We start from the raw sequence: 19182 nt of genomic DNA on the forward strand, positions 1-19182 counted from the left end.
TGTATCAATTTTCAGCCGACGGAAAGATGGACTCCGCCTTATATTTAATCCACGTTTGAATTTGAGCTGAAAAGCTCCACTGCCTTTAAAGCGTTGAGGATTGACTCGTCGATTGGGCACATTGTCGCCGGGCGATAAGACGGAAGCCAATTTTTTTCTCCGTCAGCATCATTTCCTTCCTGATGTGTTTTCCATCAGATTAAAGGCCATGAAAACCTGAATTATCCTTGAGGAAATGTGTGCAGAAATGCTCCAATTGTTTTATGCCTGCGCGGCTCCATTCGCTGCTTTACTGCGCAATTGGCAGTGAAAAAGAGCCAAGAAACAACAGCGCCATTGGTTTTACGAGTGAATTCAACTTAAATTTCATACCTACTTTGAGGGAAACATGGGACGCAATTTAATAGGCGAGCAGACGTCTATCCGTGTGCTGTGGGGGGCTTGTAGCGGGAAATTATGACGCCGTTATACACATCAAGCACTCTCACAATCCCTCCAGTCTTGTCGAGGGGAGCGGCAAATGGAAAGTCCTCAAAAAACGTCCGATGACAAGGCTAAAATGTACGCTAGGCCTTTGAGAATGACCGTTAAGCATGTTGAACGAGTTATTCATCCTTCGCTAGGAGTTGAGACAAAAAGCTTCCCATTTGCCAGGAGAACACTCGGTGAGATTAGCAAGGCTCCCCGGACGGGCTTTATGTGAAGCCGCTCGGTGTTTCTGCCTGAGTCTTTGTAGATGGAGCACAAGCGGGCAAAGGAAGGGTCAACGCTACAAAGCGGGCAGTACACACAAACGATCACCTTCCGGTACTGCCGGCCGACAGCAACTATGCTCACATCCAGCGGCGCTGCTTTGTAGTTCCTCAACCTTAGCTCGCTAGCACAAAGAACGCCTTTTGACTCCTATCAAAATACACGCGACAATAAATAAATCCTTGCGGGCAGAATTCATCCCTTCCCCGGGTGACAAAAAAATCCTTTTTACAGGAGATGGCGCGGAACGTTAGCGAGTCGCGGGACAAAGACAAAATAGCAAGCAGGTACAATGTACGGCTAACGCCCTGTGCCGTCGTTCTCTGCGTGAGGCCTCAGGCCTGATGTTCCCAAAAATGTTGGATTCAAAGTCAACGGGGATGACTAATTGTACATTTCAAACGCAAAGCCTGCCTACAAGCTACTTTGGCAGGATTGCACATAAAAAAGGATTTATCCCTTTCTGCTGCACACGGAGAAAGAAACGGATGCTGCGCTCTCTCTTCGGAGTTAGTCAAGAAATAGTTGAGTCTCCTCCAAGAGCATTGACGGCTTTGAGCAAAGCGCAGTGGTCAGCTGTTGGTTCAACCTTATGTAAATGTCATAAATTAGGACATGGCTTAGCAAACAAGTACTTCTTCCTCGGGTGCCGCCCCACTGTTGCTGAGGCACCTTGAATGAGAGAAAAGTTAAATCATGAAATTGTTTCGAAATATATGTACGGTACAGCTATTTTTAGATGAGAAGGATAAACACATTTTCACCACTTGGCTAGGCGACCTGCGCCCCCACCCCAGCCCACCTTGTGGACTTGCACGCAACAAGAACAAAGACAAGGGCAAGCTAAATCCTCTGGGTGCGTCCACATCCTGGTCACCGCCTCCTCCAGCTTCCTCCCTCAGGTTGGTGCCATCAAACTATGCAGACTCAAACCAGCAGATATGCTCATAACTTCTTCTCCCTTGCGATGAACTCCCTAGACATTTGAACATTTGACTAGTCACAACTTTTGCAAAATTTTGCAAACCCTCCTTCAGGTGTGAACGTGAGAGACGAGGCTCGCGAGTGGCTCCGGCACTTGCAAGCCCTTTGCCAGCAAAAGCAGTCCAGCCAATGGATGCTTAGCGGCTGCAGTACCCCGACAGGTTTCATTTTTTTTCCGCAGTTTGCACGACCAATTCATGAGAGGATGATCCCCCAAAATCAGACTTCCCCTTTTGTAGACGTTCCCTTTCCTTCAGAGCCTTTTCCTTCCATTTTTCCGTGGCTGAATCCAAGACGCGACTGGCGTGTAAAGCTCGGGTTCATCTCTGATTTGTAATAACCACCCGGTGGAGGGCCAAAGATGCTTATGGAGGCGGGTTGAAGGAAAGTGCCGATGTTGGCGCGGGGGCGGCGGTCCATTCGGGAGAAAAGCAGCCTTTACGTTGATTCATGACTCGATTAGACTTTGTGTCGGCGATAAGGACCAGCATGCTTCAAAGTGAGAGCTGACCTCCGCGTTTTAGCCATCATGGCGCCAAGGCGCCCACACCTGCAGTGTTTGTCAAGCGCGAGCTGACAGACAATGGAGTCCTCATGCTTCATTTCATGCTTAATCATACTCCTACGCGTGGCATGGAAAGCCCAGAAAATCCAAACAAAAATCTTCAACAAATGAATGGCGTATTCCAAAAGTTTGCACCGATTCCCAAATTTATTGCGCGAGCCCCGCAAAGTGCAACGCAGGGAACATCTCAAAAACAAAGCACAAGTCTAGAATACTACTACAAAAAATGCAATTAGTTCAAAAGCACCGAATGGAGCTCAACAGTAACATCCGTTCGGTTAAGGCACATGCGCAAGCTTTTCCACGTACACGTTGTACCTCTCACCTCGGCAGCCAACACGGGTTTCAATTGTTGATGTTTCAATGAAGGTCAAAATGAAAACAGGCTCGGCTTGGATTTGGGCTCGATATTTGGGCTCGATATTTGGAAATCCGTGCCTCACCGGTCTTGATCCTCTGCGCACGTCACTCATCTTGTTTCCCACTCGTAAGTGCACAGCATGTTTCGGGCCTGTCATATATGATTTCAACAGCATTTTCTTTCCCCGTCACATCATGTGATTCCTGTTTTCAGAATCCCAAATTGGAAACAAGGAAGTGCCATGAGCCCTGCCTCAGTGTTTTTTCTTCCAGTGGCGCTGATGAAAGTTGGACTTTACACACTCACACACACATTTTTCAACTCTTAAAAGATGTTTTGATCTGTGACAAGGACTAGGAAGCATTTTAATCCACCAGGATTGTACCGCTGGCAACAATGTGACACTGGATTCTTCTTCAGGTAAGCAAAACTTTCAAGTGAAACTTTTCAAAGTTAAAGCGGCAGCAGGCTCCCACTTAAAGCGGAAGTCAACGCAAACATTTTTTTTTCAAGAATATGTTCTATGCAAGCCCACGAGTTGAAACAGGGCATTCTGATTAATTTTGTATTTGTGGAATATAAGTTAAGCAGCAAAATGCACTGGTTTTTAGCCATCTCTGGGGGCGGCCAGTTTGTCTTCTGTCGACTGAAAATGACATCACAACTGCTCACAACGACCAATCACCGCTCAGATTCAGAAAACAGGTCAGCCGTGATTGGTGTTCAACAGTGTGAACCATGTATCTAGGGATGTGAGAAAGAATAAACAGAAAGGAGCCGTGGAGACTGTTTCAGAACGCACTCAAGAATCGTTATCGTAGTGTTCTTCTCCGTTCTCCTTGCGAGCATAAAATTCAAAAGTGAGTGTCTTCATCTCCTTATTTTGTGTTTACGAACGTCTGCCTGATAAACCTGACATTGAAATCGGTCCTTCGAGACGGATCCCAAGACACCTAAAGTTTCCAGGAGCAGGGTCGACATCCAGGGAAAGTGTGTAACCACGTCATTTCGACCCTTTCCGGCACTGGGTCTCGGCCCTGCTTCCGGGAACCGAGGGACGGCGGGACACCGAAGGAGTGAAGATAACTCTGGTGAGTAAGAAACTCACTATTAGGTTGTTTTGGATAAGTGTGTCGCACGTTCAAGACAGAGTCGTCCCTAAAACGAAGACAGAATTAGTCTGTAAAGCTGTGAGAACCTTGAAAAGACTCGTCCCTATCAAGTGAACAAAGACAGAGTAGTCTGTACAACCGTAGGAGGGCGACGGGCCTTGTACGCGTATAATTAAGTGTGGATGTGCAAAAGTGTGAGTGGAGGTTGGCTACCTCATTCTGAACAGGATTTTTGAGTGGCAACTCAGGAAGCAGAGGCAAGAAGTCTCCGCCACTTGAGGTAGAAGCTTGAGAATGACCTCAGACAGAAAGTGATTGCCACACTGTTCAAGGGAAAAGTCAGTATAGGGGCCCCTCTGACTCCAACGTGGGAGAACTTTGACAAATAAGTGGAGGCGGAAATGCGTGTGCGTGTGTGTGTGTGTGTAAAACTCTTTTAGCAGAAACCGTACAATATAGATGGTGCACTCTGTTTATTTTAATCCATCGGTTCAGATAATGGACAGATGGATTTTTCGTCTGTTGGCCTTTTTTTTTTTTTTCCGGATTGATGATTGACGGACTGGCGGACCTTTGACGTTTACTGACAGAAGCGCGGTTAAAATACGACTGACAGACGATTCCACTTTGGTTCGCCTTGAAAAAATGATTGACGGATGACGGGCGGGTGCTCAGGCCGCTGACACATGACGAATGGCGGACCGGCAAACTTTAGTCAAAATGTCCACCTCTGTTAGTTTCATTCTACGTTTCGTTTAAGCAAGGCAATAAAAAATTGTCAGTGTATCATCATCATTATCATCATCCACGATTAGATGCAGGCTTGTGAATCAGCTAAAATAAAACAAAAGCTTTTGTGCTTGACACTCGACACAAACAAAGTCGCAAGTCATATAAGCGCGTTAGATGTTTTTACTCTGGCCTGGAGCAACACTGAAAGAAAGAAAAGAAATCAGGAAATCCCCTCATTGTGCGCACTCGCTAGCGTGCCGGCTGGTCACATTTACCAGAAGAAGCCAGCTTGGCTTGCTTGCACTCACTTGCTGGGAAAGTCAAATCAAATTTCACTCTCCATAATAGGAACATATCGTTTTTGGAAAAGGCCGCAGCTTCACGTGTGACTACGGCAACAACTTGCAAGATGCATCATGAAACTACGGCTGAAAGCTCAGCAAGTGACTTTTAGTATTACCCGGCTCGCGATACAAAATAACAACAAAGCAGCAACCCGAGCGTTGTTTCGTTGAGTTAACAAAAGTGTTCAGAGAGATAAAAAGTAGTCGCAAGTGCCTGACATGCTGCGGCGACTGTGACTCAAATGAACAAGTCGCTTTCTCAATCACTCGTGTCCTCGGTGTTGTTGAAATGTTTTGAAGGCGGAAGGAAGGAGGAAGAGGAGTTTCTTTTCCGTAGCCGCGACGCGAGAGGGTGGGCGCGAAGGACCTTGTAAGCGAGTGAAAACGGCACACGCGTGACGTCAATTGTCTCGTTCACAAGTTAGTTGCCATAACAACGCAAGGAGCACAGGCTGCGCTCGTCACACGCTGCGGATGCGTTTGCGGCAAAGACGGGACGAGCAGCCGCCGCTTTTCTGGCGCTGCAGGTAGAAGAAGCCTCATCTGGTTTCCCGGGCTGTAAAGGTCAAGATACGGTCAAAGTCTCAGTTGCTCGCTTGCTGACGTTACTTTCGTGCCTTTGGAGGCTTCTACCACTTTTGCTCTTTTGCTTTCTCATCAGGGCCCAATCGATCAATTCTATCCTTAAACTGATGATGAAAAGCGTACATTAAATTGCATTTGATTGGCGTCAATTTAGAAGGCAAAATGCACATCGGTAGCAATCGTGAAGCATAAAATAAACAAAGAAGAAAAAATACAAACGCTGACAAGAAAGCAGGACACAGAAGAACGGAAAGTCTCAGCAGTAATCACAGCACAGCCAACAAACAATGCGCACCATGTGGACTGGAAATAACGATAATAATAACAAGAATAATTTTATTGCGTCATTTATGTTGCTGCTTTACCACCAGGCTCATCGGAAATATCGCAGAAGTGGAAAGAGATCGCCCGAGCACCGGCGGTTATGTCAATTGATGGGAGACCAGGTGTGACAAGATGAGGAAGTCACCTTTGTAATCGATGCCACCTGATATGAATGTCGGGGCAGGCTGCCTCCAACCTGCCGGCCACGGGAAATCAATCACAGGCCTGACATTCCCTTCTTCTGACAAATGCGCGCTGATTGGCCACATAGCCCAGCTAATGGCCTCCAAAGTGGACCTGTCAAAGATATGAATTATTTAGTCATGTGCACGCCTATGATACCTTGCAATATTCCCCGTGCCGCAAAAAGGCCCAAGCAGCCTCTGACCACTTAGCTTACGGATGTAAATAGAACCAAAGTATGTCAACGGTTACATGTGAACATTTGCCAGGTATGGTTCCATCATTTTGGGAAGTGACCAGCTTGCATGCTCATTGACGCATCATCATACATTGTTTATTCATGCGTTTGTAATTGTCCGGTTGTCTCAGCAGCGCGGAACAAAGAGCACAGTGGCGGGCGGGTAATCCGACTGTTAGCAGACAACCAGTGGCCACCGTGCTTGCACACAGTTAAATCCCCTTTTTCAATCCACTGAGAGGGGAGGCCAGTGACTGGCTTGGGAGGAAACGGGCACGAGAGAAAGGGGAAGGATGTGTGATGCACTCACTGCGCGTGGAAAAATTGGAAGTTTGTTGACAAATAAAAACTGCTTCTAATAAAAATGATAATCATGATGATGAACTTCCACTATGTGGATAGATGACTCCAGAATAAGTAATATGAAGGAGCGTGCCATTTTATTCATCCTACTTAGGAGTATATTTGGTGAATAAAACGTGCAAAAACTGAGCTAATAATTCTCGTAAATATGAGTGGATTTGTGGAAAAACATCCAAAATCACACATATTGGGGTTAAGAGCGATGGTGGGAGGATTTGGGGGAACGAATCCCATTTAAACCTGCTATCAAAACATATGAAAAAGAATGTTCAATGTAAAATGACAATGCAAGTAGAAATTGGTGCGATTCTACAGCTACAGTCACTTGCCAGTCGCGACTTGAAGGTCGTCAACATTTGGAGACATGGTCGGGGCGTGTAAAAAAAAAAAAAAAAAGAGAGATCGAGAGAGAGAGAGAGAGAGAGAGAGAGAGAGAGAGAGAGCGAGCGGCTTCTTAGTTTTGTTCCTACTGTCATTGAACACATCACGAACGTCTAACTAGGTCACGTGAGATGCTGGGCTAAAAATGCAGTGACGTGCAAGAGTTCTGTCAGTGTGGCGGCGTCTGACATCCAGCCTGGTCGGCCGGGACATCGCCTGCGAGAAAACACCACCGTGCTCGCTCCGAGGCAGACGAGCGACCAAACAAACAAGCGGCACAGGCTGCGGGGACAACATTTGGGCTTTTCCGCAGATACGCACACTCGCTGGATTCCATTGTTCGAGGCAAATTGCACAGTTTTCCTCCATCGCTCCATCTGCGTGCAGCAGCCAGGCGAGAATCTTCTCGCTGCTCAGCCTCCGATGCGCTGCGTCTCTCTTGTACATTTCCAAATGAGACGACGCCTTGGAAAGAGCAACTCGGATAAAAGCGGACAACGGCGGTGAAGGATCGCTGGAGGGGGAGGAGAGGAGGAGTTGCAGCAAGGGGGGAGCTTGAAAAAAGCCGCAGGCTTGAACACTCTGTGGGGATGGCCGCGAGCGAGAGCGACAGTGACGACGTCGTGCGCCGTTGCGCTTAGCTGAGCAACGCAACGAACGCCTTTGCAGTCCTGTGATGTGGACTAAACGCAGCCGGCTTGTCATTCACGGCCAGCCGGTTGCAGCCTTGACACAAGCGGGCGGCATCATCATCATGAGGAAGAGGAGGCACGCTGCACTGCACATCTCGTGAGTCCTCCACATCCTCATCATTTATTTAGCCGTCCCCACCCACTTCATCCCCGCCTGCCCTGCTCGAGCCGCTCGCCCGTTTTACGTGCATCCTCACAGCAGGCATTTACCGCTTCCCCAAAAGTACCTCGGGCAGGTGTTCGACCAGGTGAGTGTAGTGGTTGGCGTGTCCTTTAGCCCCAGTGGCGGACCTAGACTTTTATCTCAGGCGGGTCCGTGGGGTGGCCAGGGCGAAAACATTGACAAAACATTTTTTTCCAGTAGCCACAATGTAAACAAAAAGAATATGAATAAAATATATTAAGCTTTCATTTATTTTGTTTTTCTTGACGAACCGCTCATCTTGTCCTGACCCACACCACCGCTTCGCCATCTTTTAATTTTCAGGGGCTTATTGTTGCGTCCGGACTGGCATCACTGACAGTCACTCAATGTTATCAAATCCCCACATGCTGCCACAAAAATGTCAGACAAAAATATACCAATGCAGATGGTTCGTTTAATATTCAAACTTTTCAACCTGGTGACACACTGTGAGAGTAAATACTGTAGACCAGAGGTGGGCAACTTTGACTGGCCCTTTTATTATTACTTTTTTTTTTACAAAAAACACAGATAAACATTCATTACCAAAGTTCATTTCCAATCATATTTTAGGGGGGCCGGTGCCCCCTTCTGCCCCTTTTAGCTCCGCCAGTGCTTAGCCCAGGCATCAGCGGCACTTGTGCAGTCCCCTGGATAGATTGCAGAATTGTTTGAATTCGTGTGGAGTGGCAAGCTCGTTCCTGGCAGTTCCATCACCAAATGTATTCTGTATTAATTTGCAAATGATCAAGTTCAGGAAAAAAAAAAAAAAAAAACAGGCTTGGCCCTGCCAAGAGGAAAGGCCAGGGATTTTCCGACGCGCTCTCTGAGGTATTTGGCAACGAATCAGTCATGGGAATTGCTGCCAACAGCTGAGCTAGACCATAGAAATGAATTCAAAACGGACTTCAATTGATTCGCTATACAAAAGTGGGCTTTTGGAATGCTTATCCACCCATCAAGAGTTAAATGACACCACTGTAATTATTCGTGATGTCTGAAAATGTGTGAGAACGCAAGTCGGTTGGATTTTGGCCTGACGTCAGCATCAAAGTCGTTTACGTGGCGGGCCTCCTGGTTTCCGATGGTGTCAACTTACGACCTTTCAAGGGTACAAACATCACAAGAAGGCACACGCACTTGCAGCGAGTGGCACTTTTTCATTTGTTTGTTTGGTTTTTAAGGCCTTGTAGTGTTTTTCATGCGTTGGTCCTGTGTAAGCGGGGGTTAGTGTTCACGGTTGGACGAGTAAACCATTACACAAAGTTGTTGTTTTGGGTTTTTTTTTTTTTTTTTTTTTTCATTTTTACAGCTCCAAGCAACTCATGTAACTTAAAGTGGGGGAGGGGGTCGTGCCCCCCCACTTAAAAAAAAAAAAGTCGAATAAACAAGGAGGAAATTATTTTTACCCTTTAGAGTTCAAATCCACTTCAATTGGCGCTAAGTGTAGTGTGGATTTGTTTTGTCTCGTCTTTTTCACGAAACCACACAAACCTGACATGTTACGTTGCACAATATATAACTAAGCTATTGGTGGTCCATTTGGCAGTATCTTGTACTTCAGGATTTCTTGTCGTTTTGTACCTTGAAAAATTAAGAAAATGTAAAAAAATTGAACTTTTTCCCAAATTCCCCTTCAGTAAAAAATAAACAAAAAAGTGCGATAACTAAAGGCGCTTACGGTGTAGGATGTTATCATCTGGATGTCAGCACACTGGTCGGGTGCGACTACACCTTTGGAAGTCCACCCCCAGCTTTTTGCTTTTCAAAGTATTGATTTGGAAACGCTGCCAGCGGCACCGGTCCAAAATCCTGCATCAATTGTCTCCACACTGGGCGAGCGTCTTCATCTGACGCGAGGCCAACAATTGCAGAGCCGTCACCTTGTCCAATTTATTGAGGAGGCTCTCGCTCGTTTACTCCCCATGATTACAGAGGCTAAAGTATGTCAAGAGCAGGGGTGCCCAAGTCCGGTCCTCGAGAGCCCCCATCCAGCCCGTTTTCGATGTCTGCCTCTTCCAACACAGCTGCTTCAAGTGATCAGCTCATCAGCAAGCTTTGCAGAAGCCTTGATAACGCTCGTGAACATCATCTACTAGTGCGCTCCTATATTATTGCTGTGTCATCTTTATGCCCACAACATCTGTGTATTATTTTAATTCCGTTTTGTGACGAGTATGTTACCCTGCTGTTAGTTAGATGATAGCTAGACCACTACTACTGCTGAATGCAGGAGGTTTACTGTTAATCTGTTGCAGTTGTCAAGTTGGAAGATTTATATTGTTTTTGCACATCCATCCATCCATCCATTATCGATAGCGCTTCTCCTCACAAGGGTCGCGGGTGTGCTGGAGCCAGTGCCAGCTGTCTTCGGGCAGTAGGCGGGGGACGCCCCGAATTGGTTGCCAGCCAATCGCAGGGCACACACAGACAAACATTCCGCACTCACAATCACACCTAGGGGCAATTTAGAGAGTCCAATCAAGTTACCGTGCCTGTTTTTTGGAATGTGGGAGGAAACCGGAGTACCCGGAGAAAAGCCACGCAGGCAGGCACGGGGAGAACATGCAAACTCCACGCAGGTAGGCCGGAAGCGGGATCGAAGCCACGACCTCTGAACTGTGAGGCGGACGTGCTAACCAGTCAACCACCTGTTTTTCACATCCTTACTATTGATTTGTTTTGATGCAGGGCTTCCTCATCTTTGTCATTAAAAACTCATATTGACATTGAGGAGTGTCATCCTTCATTTTATTGTAGCGTTACTAGCGTAGCGATGGTGAAGCCAGCCAGCCACGCACTTCGTAGCATGCTTGGAAATAGTTGCATAATATCTACAACAAGGCAACATTGCTGGTGAAAGGGTCGTTACTAGAGAGTGCCTTGAAGGTTGGCTTCAGCGGGCCGTCAGAGTGGGCGGGGCCGAGCTGTGGCCGCTAGCAGCTCCTGAATCGATGTGCGTCGCATTAGCGCTTGAGGGAGGAAAGCAGCTGAAGACCATCGGCATCTGGCGTCCTTTAAGCGTTTGTCCCGATCTCGGAACGAGTGATGGGACGAAACGGGCCGAGGCTCCGAAGCTTGTGTCGAGTAATGGGAGGGGCGTTTCCACCAAGCTTGTATCGAGGCGCGCGTCATTTCGGCAAAACCCGGGAACGGTGGCGTGCGAAGCCTCGCCGGCCGGCTGTGTCGCGTGGACGCTTCGGGAGTGGTCCGACGTTTGGCGCGCATTGCAAACACAGTACAGACTACGGTATAAATTGGTTGCAAAACGCAATGGCGACCGCCTGTTATCTCACATTTTGTGGATTTCGGGCTCCTGTACTTGTTACACTTGCGCGCAACAGTGCAAAGGCGATCCTCCCCTGTATGGGAACATTTTGATTTGATTGCTTCCAATAAGGTAAGGGAGAAAAACGACATTAGTATAATTGTGACAATGCAGCTTTTCGTTTGTTCTCGTGTCCAACTTTTGTTATTTCACAGGTGAAGTGTCTGTTGTGTGCAAGGGAACTTGTATACAACAGTAACACCTCGTCTATGTTGAGGCACTCTAGAGCCTTGCATGAGAGCGAGGAGAGCCATGAAACCGGGCCAGGCTTAGGTAAGCAAAATGACACGGCGTATAGACAATGTTAAGATACACTTTAAATACTGCGTTACTAACATAACCTGTACCGGTAATTTGATTTGTGATTGCAAGAGAGCAAAGATGGAGATGAGGCCTTGGTCAGCATGGTCATTGAGGACCGTCAGCCCTTCACTATTGTGGAGGGCGAAGGGTTCCGAAAGTTGGTTACAGCTTTGAACCCTGCCTATGTTCTTCCCACAAGGAAGCTATGCGTGTGAACACATGAAGTATTTCCTCTCGTTTCCCCATAGTGGCGATTCCAAGAGTTTTATTATTTTTGTCCCTTTTTAGGCTTTGAAAGCTATGGTGGACGACAGGTGTAAGCTGGCCAAAGACAAAGCCAAAGAAATGGTGTTCTGCAGTTAGCCTTACAGCAGATATGTGGACATCCGTGAACACAACAACTCATATCTAGCGGTGACCTGCCATTTTATTGATGAACAAACATCATTGCACAGTATTGTTTTGGGGGTGGAACATTTCCCCCGAGACTGAAAATCGTGCTCGAGCAAAAACTGAACTCGTGTCCGACTGGAGCATCACTGACAAAGTTAGCTGTAACCAAATATGGGTGCCTGTGTGAGGGAGCTTCATATGCGACACACAGTTTTGTGTGGCGCGCACTTTGAATCATCTGTGCCTTGTGAAAGAATATTTTCTAAAGCCGGTGAAATATTGTCCCAAAAAAGAAACCGTTTAAAGCCAGCCACAGTGGGAAAGCTATTATTTCGAAATAAAAATGAACAACAAATTATCCTTAGCGCTTGTTGTATTTTGTTTCACATACTAAATTACTAACACAAGCACATTCGTATCTTTGTCTTAAGCAAACAGCCATTGAATTCCTACCACTGTTGACCTCTTGGGCTTCTAGACCACTTGATGGCGCCATAGAGTAAATGAAGCACCATGAAGCTTTGCTACATGTGCAAACCAATTGGCTGCAAAGCTTCATTGCTTCATGAGGCTTCATTTGGCCATCCCTACTTGGAACTGATATCGTGTTCATTTCTACTTGATTTGGACGCTGTTACATGACTGCGAGTACATGAGAGTGTGGCGATGCCAACCCGAAAAAATAAATAAATAAAGATCGTCACCCATCTGATGACGTTCAGTAGGCTGACGGGCAGCCACAGCCGGTTTGCTTGACACTTCAACTGATGGAACGGTAGGCGGGGACACAATGCGTATTAAAGTCCACACAAACTTTTTTTTAGAATAATAATCATTATTAGAATTAGGAGAAGAATCTGTTTTATGCAGGCCCACTAGTTGAAACAAGGCATTCTGAGTAATATGAGTTAAGCAACAAAATCCACCCGTTTTTAGCCATCTCGGGGGGGCGACCATTTTGTCACTTCTACTGACTGAAAATGACATCAGAGTTGCTCAGGTAACGGCCAATCACGGCTCACCCGTTTCCTGAAGCTGAGCCGCGATCGGTCGTTACCTGAGCCCTGCGCAACTGTGATGTCATTTTCAGTTGACAGAGTGACAAAATGGCGCCCCCCCCCCCCCCGAGATGGCTAAAAACGGGTGGATTTTGCTGCTTAACTCCTATTCCACAAACGCAATGTTCATCAGAATGCCGTCTTTCAACTAGTGGACCTGCTGGTCTTGGACCTATTTTTCTTGAAAAAAATCTTTGGGTTGACTTCCCGTTTAAGGTGTCTGCTCCTTGTGCCATGTTCAGTCTGAGCGGTGTTTTGTTTCTGTTTGTCCCTGCGCTGCTCTTGGTTGCTCCAAGGTGGCGGACGGGCAAGTTTAGCCGAGGCGTGCGCACCTGTGTGCAATTGTAATCAACTGCCATACTTGTCTTAAGACTTCCTGGCACAGCAGCCATGTTGCTGGCTGCACCTTTGTCCGCTGGGTGCATTCTGGTTATTCCCGTTTGGTTTCGGTCTAGTCTACTTGTTCCTCATACTGAGGTTTTTTTCTTTTTGTTTGTTTGTTTGCTCTCTTTGTAAGAAGCCTTGGTTTACTGCCTTCTTGATTAGTCCCTCTCTGTTTGTACTTGTTTATACTTTGTAATTTAATCCTCATGCTTTTTGTGGCACTTGATGTCCATTCTGTTATTTATTTATTTTATTTTTTTGGGATATGTATGTTTTGGTTAGACTTTTAGGTTCATACTTTTTCTGACGTCTACTTCTTCTTCTTCTTTTGTTGTTCCTCTTTTGAGTTTTGCAGTTTCATTTGTGACTTACGCTTGACCTATTAAATACTATTGAAATGTTTTTGGATGCTCAGCCACTGCATTGGCGCCTAAACAGAAACGCATCAGAACGCCCTGGAATTGACTTCCAACCATTTTGCTTCCCCTCTTCAGCAATATGTAAATGCACAATCGTCGAAAGAGTTGTCATTATAATCAATATGCTGTAATGTTTCCCAGGGCAAGCGACAATCATGAATATCTTTGAGTAACTATTTGACAGTTTCAATCCAAACCCAACATTATCTTAGCGTAATGTATCTTTTGAGCATTTGTTTCCATCTCTTAATCAGGACCAGCCATTTTCACACCCTCTTTGACCCTAACGTTTGAAAAAAATCTAAAACAGTTCCTGGCGTTGAATGTCTGGACTGTGAAAAGACATCAGTCCGTCTTTGGGGTTGAATGAGTTTAAACGGAGATTGCGACTTGAGTATTTTGATACACGAGCTTGTGAGTTGATCAGTGGAATCGTTCTCTGTCGCGGTGAGACTTGGACACCTTTTTCAAACACTCATTGACAAGCTGCTCCGGTTCGCAGGGTGCCTTCTCTCCAGACTGCGTGTTTGGCTTTGGGATTTCGATCCGAACTTGGAAGCCGTCTGCCATGCCAACAAGCTCTAGTTTTGTCTCCTCCGTCCGGATGACAGAAGCTTTTGACTTGCTGACATGGCAGCCTGACGTTATTTCTTGAAATTTGTCATGAGCAGAATCGATAGCTTTGTCCATGTGACACTATGATTACCATTACGCGTGTCTTGTGACAAAAAAGTAGAATCTTCACTGTCTCTCGTCAGTATTGGTGCATCCATGTGCGAGTGCGAACGGTGGTTATATATTCCTGCTCGTGCTCGCAGCCCGGGTGGTCTCATTGGGACAGGTAGGTGATGTTGATAAGCTTAAGGTGACTGGCGGGAAAAGATTGCAATCGCCGCAGCGCCATTGCCTGCCGGCCCCTGAAAAGTGCTTGTGACAGCCGCATTTCCTCCGTAGGCTCGACGGGGGGCTGATGACATCCGCCGGCCCAAGCGCCTCAGTGTAGCATTAGTCTGCGTCATGTTGAGCAAACCTGCAATTTATACTTAGACCCAAGGCATTAAGCTTTAATGACACGCCCGGATCAGCGTGTCATCATGTGCAGCAAACGCATCGCATCCATTAAGCCCGTTGAGATTGGGGGGGTTTTTTTTAGCCTGACATTTTCACGGCCAATTGTCGGTGTAATTTTATCAATGGATAAATGTGCGTATTTGGCTTTTTTCTCGGATTCTGTCTAAAAACACGGCGTGTGTGCCTTTCCGTCTCGCCGCCACTACGCAGAAATCTGTCTGTGCCTTTTTTCCAGCCCTGCAAACTGCGCATTTTCATGCGCAGCGATTCTCCCTTCTCAAATCGACTTCACAGTATTTTCCAATTGTCCTCTTCTCTCTTCTGGCTAAGCCACATTCCATGAGTGTCGTTGTGTTCTCCGCCCTAGTCCAATCAAAGCCCTTACAGCGCTGCCATTTTGATGCCTGGTCTCTCTCTTAAAATGTTGGATGAAATTATCCCGGAGAGCCGTTAACAATATTAGGCTACACAATTTGGCCTTTTAACTGAATCAAATTAGAATCGGAATTGCCATAGGAGTGTCAAAGCAAGTTGTAAACGCAATGAAGTGAAAGAAATCCTCTCCACAGGCGGAATTAGACTCTTAACATGCAACTTGATGCGGCGCTGATATTTTTTGTTGTTGTCTTTTCAGATTAGAGGAAGTGACCCTTGTCATATCGTGAGTGAAGCAAGACGTATAGGACACGACTTGCTAATCTGCAGATCCAAAGAGAAATCTCCAGAAGAACCTCTGCCTTGCCTTTGACCTTCACCGCGGGAACTTCCAAAGACTCCGGCCGCACATTGTACGCCATCTGCCAGCACAAACGACTTCTCCGTTTTGGCAGCCACATGTTTGAGGCGACTGGATGTGACCGCCGCCGCCGCCGCCGCCCATTCTCGAGCCGCCGCCGCCGCCGCCTGCCATCCCAACCTGCGCCATGCAGTGGCGACGGCGACATTGCTGTCCCATCAAGATGACGTGGACGGCCAAGCGCTCGCTCTTTCGGACCCATGTGGCGGGCCTCCTCTCGCTGGCGCTGCTCCTCACCCTCTTCTCCTTTTTCAGTCGCCAGGACTGGCTGCCCGGCCGCACCGGGCCGCGGGAAAACCCGCTGGCCTACACGTTCAGGGGCTTCCGCAGTCCCAGGGGGGAAGGCAACCAGAGCAGCTCGCTTCGGGGCCTTTGGCGGGAGGCGGGCTTGGTCGCACCCAGGCCTCAGCTCAATCTTAGCTCCCAGCCGGTGGAAGGGCCGGCCGGGGAGGCGGCGGCGGCGGCGGCGGGCGGAGGCGGGGCCGCGCGAGCGGCTGCCGCCGCCGCCGCCGCCGCCGCCATGGGACTCGGAGACTCCATGAGCGCCAACAACAGTTTACAGAAGGAGATGGATGTGGGCGGGAAGCTCAGCGCTCAGCCCTACCGCTACATCCTGAACCAGCCTTTCAAGTGCAGAGACAGCACACCCTTCCTGGTCCTGCTGGTGGCCGCCGAGCCGGGCCAGGCCGACGCCCGCAACGCCATCCGCCAGACGTGGGGCAACCGGAGCGCGGCGGCCGGCCTGGGCTTCGTTCGTCTCTTCCTGCTGGGCACGGGCAAGCGCTCCGACGCCTTCCTTCAGAGCAGCATTGAGGAGGAGAGCCGCCTTTACCAAGACATCATCCAGCAAGACTATCAGGACACGTATTACAACCTGACCATCAAAACGTTAATGGCCATGAACTGGGTGGCTACCTACTGCTCGCGCGCCTCCTACGTGATGAAGACGGACAGCGACATGTTTGTCAATACGGAGTATCTCATTCAGAAGCTGCTTAAGCCCGAGCTGCCCCCCAAGCGGCGCTACTTCACGGGCTACCTGATGAGAGGCTACGCGCCCAACCGAAATAAGGACAGCAAGTGGTACATGCCGCCCGAGCTGTACCCCAGCGAGCGTTACCCCACCTTCTGCTCCGGCACAGGGTATGTGTTCTCAGGGGACATGGCGGAACTCATCTACCAGGCCTCTCTCGGCATACGCAGGCTTCACCTGGAGGATGTCTACGTGGGGATATGCCTTGCGAAGCTGCGCATCGAGCCCACGCCGCCCCCCAATGAATTCCTCTTCAACCACTGGAGGGTGTCTTATTCCAGTTGTAAGTACAGCCACCTCATCACGTCGCATCAGTTCCACCCAAATGAACTGATCAAGTACTGGAACCACTTGCAGAGTAACAAGCACAATGCCTGCATCAACACGGCCAAGGAAAAGAACGGCAGGTACAGGCAGCGACGGTTCCACGGCGAGCGGCCTCCCTGAGCTCTCGCGTGTGCGTGCGTTCCAACAGCCCACGGAGGACCTTTTTGACCTCAGCACAAGTCACAAAATACACTGGGGGGAAAAAAATGCTGTGCGTCATTTACTTTGTTTTATTTCGTCAAGTGGTTGCACGAGCTCAAATCGTTTGAGTCCAGCGGACCACACATCTCATTTAAAGCGACACTTGTGTCACTTGTCCGTTTTTGTTGATTTATGCCGGCGCCATGTGGACAAAAGCGGTAGCGTTTTGACAAAAGTCAACCACATTTCCCAACGCGCGCCAGCACGTAGTGTCGTGAAGCTCTCGGAGCTCTCGCTGGCCCGCAAGTTGGACTGAATGACATTTCTTTTTCCATTGGCTGTGTGAAAGATGAATAGCGATGAAGTCATGAATCTGATTTTGTTCAAACAATACTTTTGGGGTTTTGCTTGTTTGTTTCGGGGCTTCCGCCATGACACCAATAATTGCGCGTAGACGTTCGAATCGACTTCCGTTCTTCTAGCGAAAGGAGGAAGTGAGTATGCCGTAAAGCAATTCAGGACTTTTGTATTTTTTTTTTTTTTTGTGTGCCAGGGTTGCTCCCATCCTCCTCAAACTTGCTTAGTGCCAGAAAAAACGATACAGCCGCCCCCAGGGCATGACAAAAGTCCCATTCAACTACTTGTAAGTCAATGTTTCATGAAAAGGCTTGTGAAAATATTTTACTAAGGTCGCATTATTGCCCAGTGCTGCTTTAAAAATGTATCCGGATACAGATGATTTTATTTTGTGCAACCGCTTGACAAAATAACATTGAGTGAATTCAACCATCATTTTTTTTCAGTGTAGGAAAAGCACATTGTTTTTGGTATTGTGTACAGTCAATGTTTCAAACAATTTTTTTGTTTGGGTGGGGGGGTTGTTTTATTTGGAGAGAAATGTCAAGTATTGTATACATGTACTTCTCCAAGGTGCAAAGCCAGACGCATCCGTGTTATGGCGCTCGGGCGAGGTTGAAATGGCCTGAAAGTTACTCGAGTATTCCACACAGATAACATGGAATGAAACGCTTCAAAAGACACCACCAACGTGTTTACACAGACAAAGGGAAATGTATATGTATTTTTTGTTGAAAGTTATACTACCTAAATATGAATGATATCTTTGGCATTGACCTCTGACCTCTCTCTGTGTTTCTGTCAGTTTACGTTCCAGTTTCATCAAATACCGCAAAGTCTAAAAGGTTTATCTGCCATATCCTGTATTTTATCTAAAAAATAAACGTGAACGCACACAAAGACGACTGCGCTCGTATTTCTTCGGAAGCCTTACGTTGACTACCGGCTAATGGATGACATCCGTCCATATTCAATATTGCTTATCCTGTTCTGAGTCACGGGGTGCTGGATCTTAGCCCCGCTGATTTGGGGTGAAAGGCGGGCTACACCCTGGACCGAATGCCAGGAAGTCACATGCAGAAACGGACGAGCATTCACGTTCATATCGCTAGAAACCGAACCCACGCTTCCTACATCAAATGTAGCACTACAGCAGCAAAGGAATTGAGAGTCTTTCCTCTTCATTGGTGTTGTGTCATGAAATGATGAACCTGACACTGCAACAGCTATTTCTAATGTTAATTCTATAATCAAATGTCACTAGCTTCATTTGACTGGTTCAGAAACCCAAGCGAGATAAATACTATCCATCATCAGTCTTTGATTAGTAACATCAAACGCTTCCTTTTAATAGAGTGATATAAATATCAGCCATCTCTTTCTTTGCGGCACAGGCCAAGTTGGAATTGTGCCAGCTTTTTGTGGTATGAAAAATACAGACCAGGATAAATCATGGAATGAAACGGATACGTTTTCCACCAGGAATGTGACCTACCTGGACAACACAATGAACAGAGAGGGGCAGTCATAATAAAAATCTTAAAATAATGCGGTTGCACTTGCGCGCGCAACCTAAAACTGCGGCTGTGGCTGCGCTCAGAATTAACCAATCACATTCAAAGTCATGTTGAAATGGGACTCGAGGCACACACCTGCCAACCCCACCATTTGAAGGGCCTTTGATGAACCCGAAATAAAGTTCAGATGTCTTACAAAGAATATCAATGGGCGCAATTAATCACCGCTGTTAACTACCAAATCGTGAATGGCG

The 19182-nt window shown here is 47.3% G+C and overlaps 1 protein-coding gene across 2 annotated transcripts; it reads left to right on the forward strand.

Annotated features, from left to right (window-relative positions):
• The first annotated feature begins 7060 nt into the window (after positions 1-7060).
• On the forward strand, positions 7061-18311 carry b3galt2 (UDP-Gal:betaGlcNAc beta 1,3-galactosyltransferase, polypeptide 2). Of its 2 annotated transcripts, none has more exons than XM_086047901.1 (2): positions 7061-7714; positions 15392-18311. In XM_086047901.1, exon 2 carries the CDS (start codon positions 15681-15683, stop codon positions 17031-17033), a length of 1353 nt encoding a protein of 450 aa, XP_085904027.1. In that variant the 5' UTR covers positions 7061-7714; positions 15392-15680; the 3' UTR covers positions 17034-18311. The 2 variants fall into 2 exon arrangements, with proteins under 2 accessions (XP_085904027.1, XP_085904028.1); XM_086047902.1 differs by lacking the exon at positions 7061-7714 and adding an exon at positions 7721-7865.
• The last annotated feature ends 871 nt before the right edge of the window (positions 18312-19182 follow it).

Source organism: Filicampus tigris, chromosome 12, assembly GCF_054856515.1.
Source record: "Filicampus tigris isolate MCC_2025a chromosome 12, RoL_Ftig_1.0, whole genome shotgun sequence".
NCBI classification, from domain to species: domain Eukaryota; kingdom Metazoa; phylum Chordata; class Actinopteri; order Syngnathiformes; family Syngnathidae; genus Filicampus; species Filicampus tigris.

Coding starts and splice junctions, on each gene's coding strand:
- b3galt2 (XM_086047901.1), top strand. CDS start 15,681: ATGCAGTGGCGACGGCGACATTGCTGTCCCATCAAGATGACGTGGACG.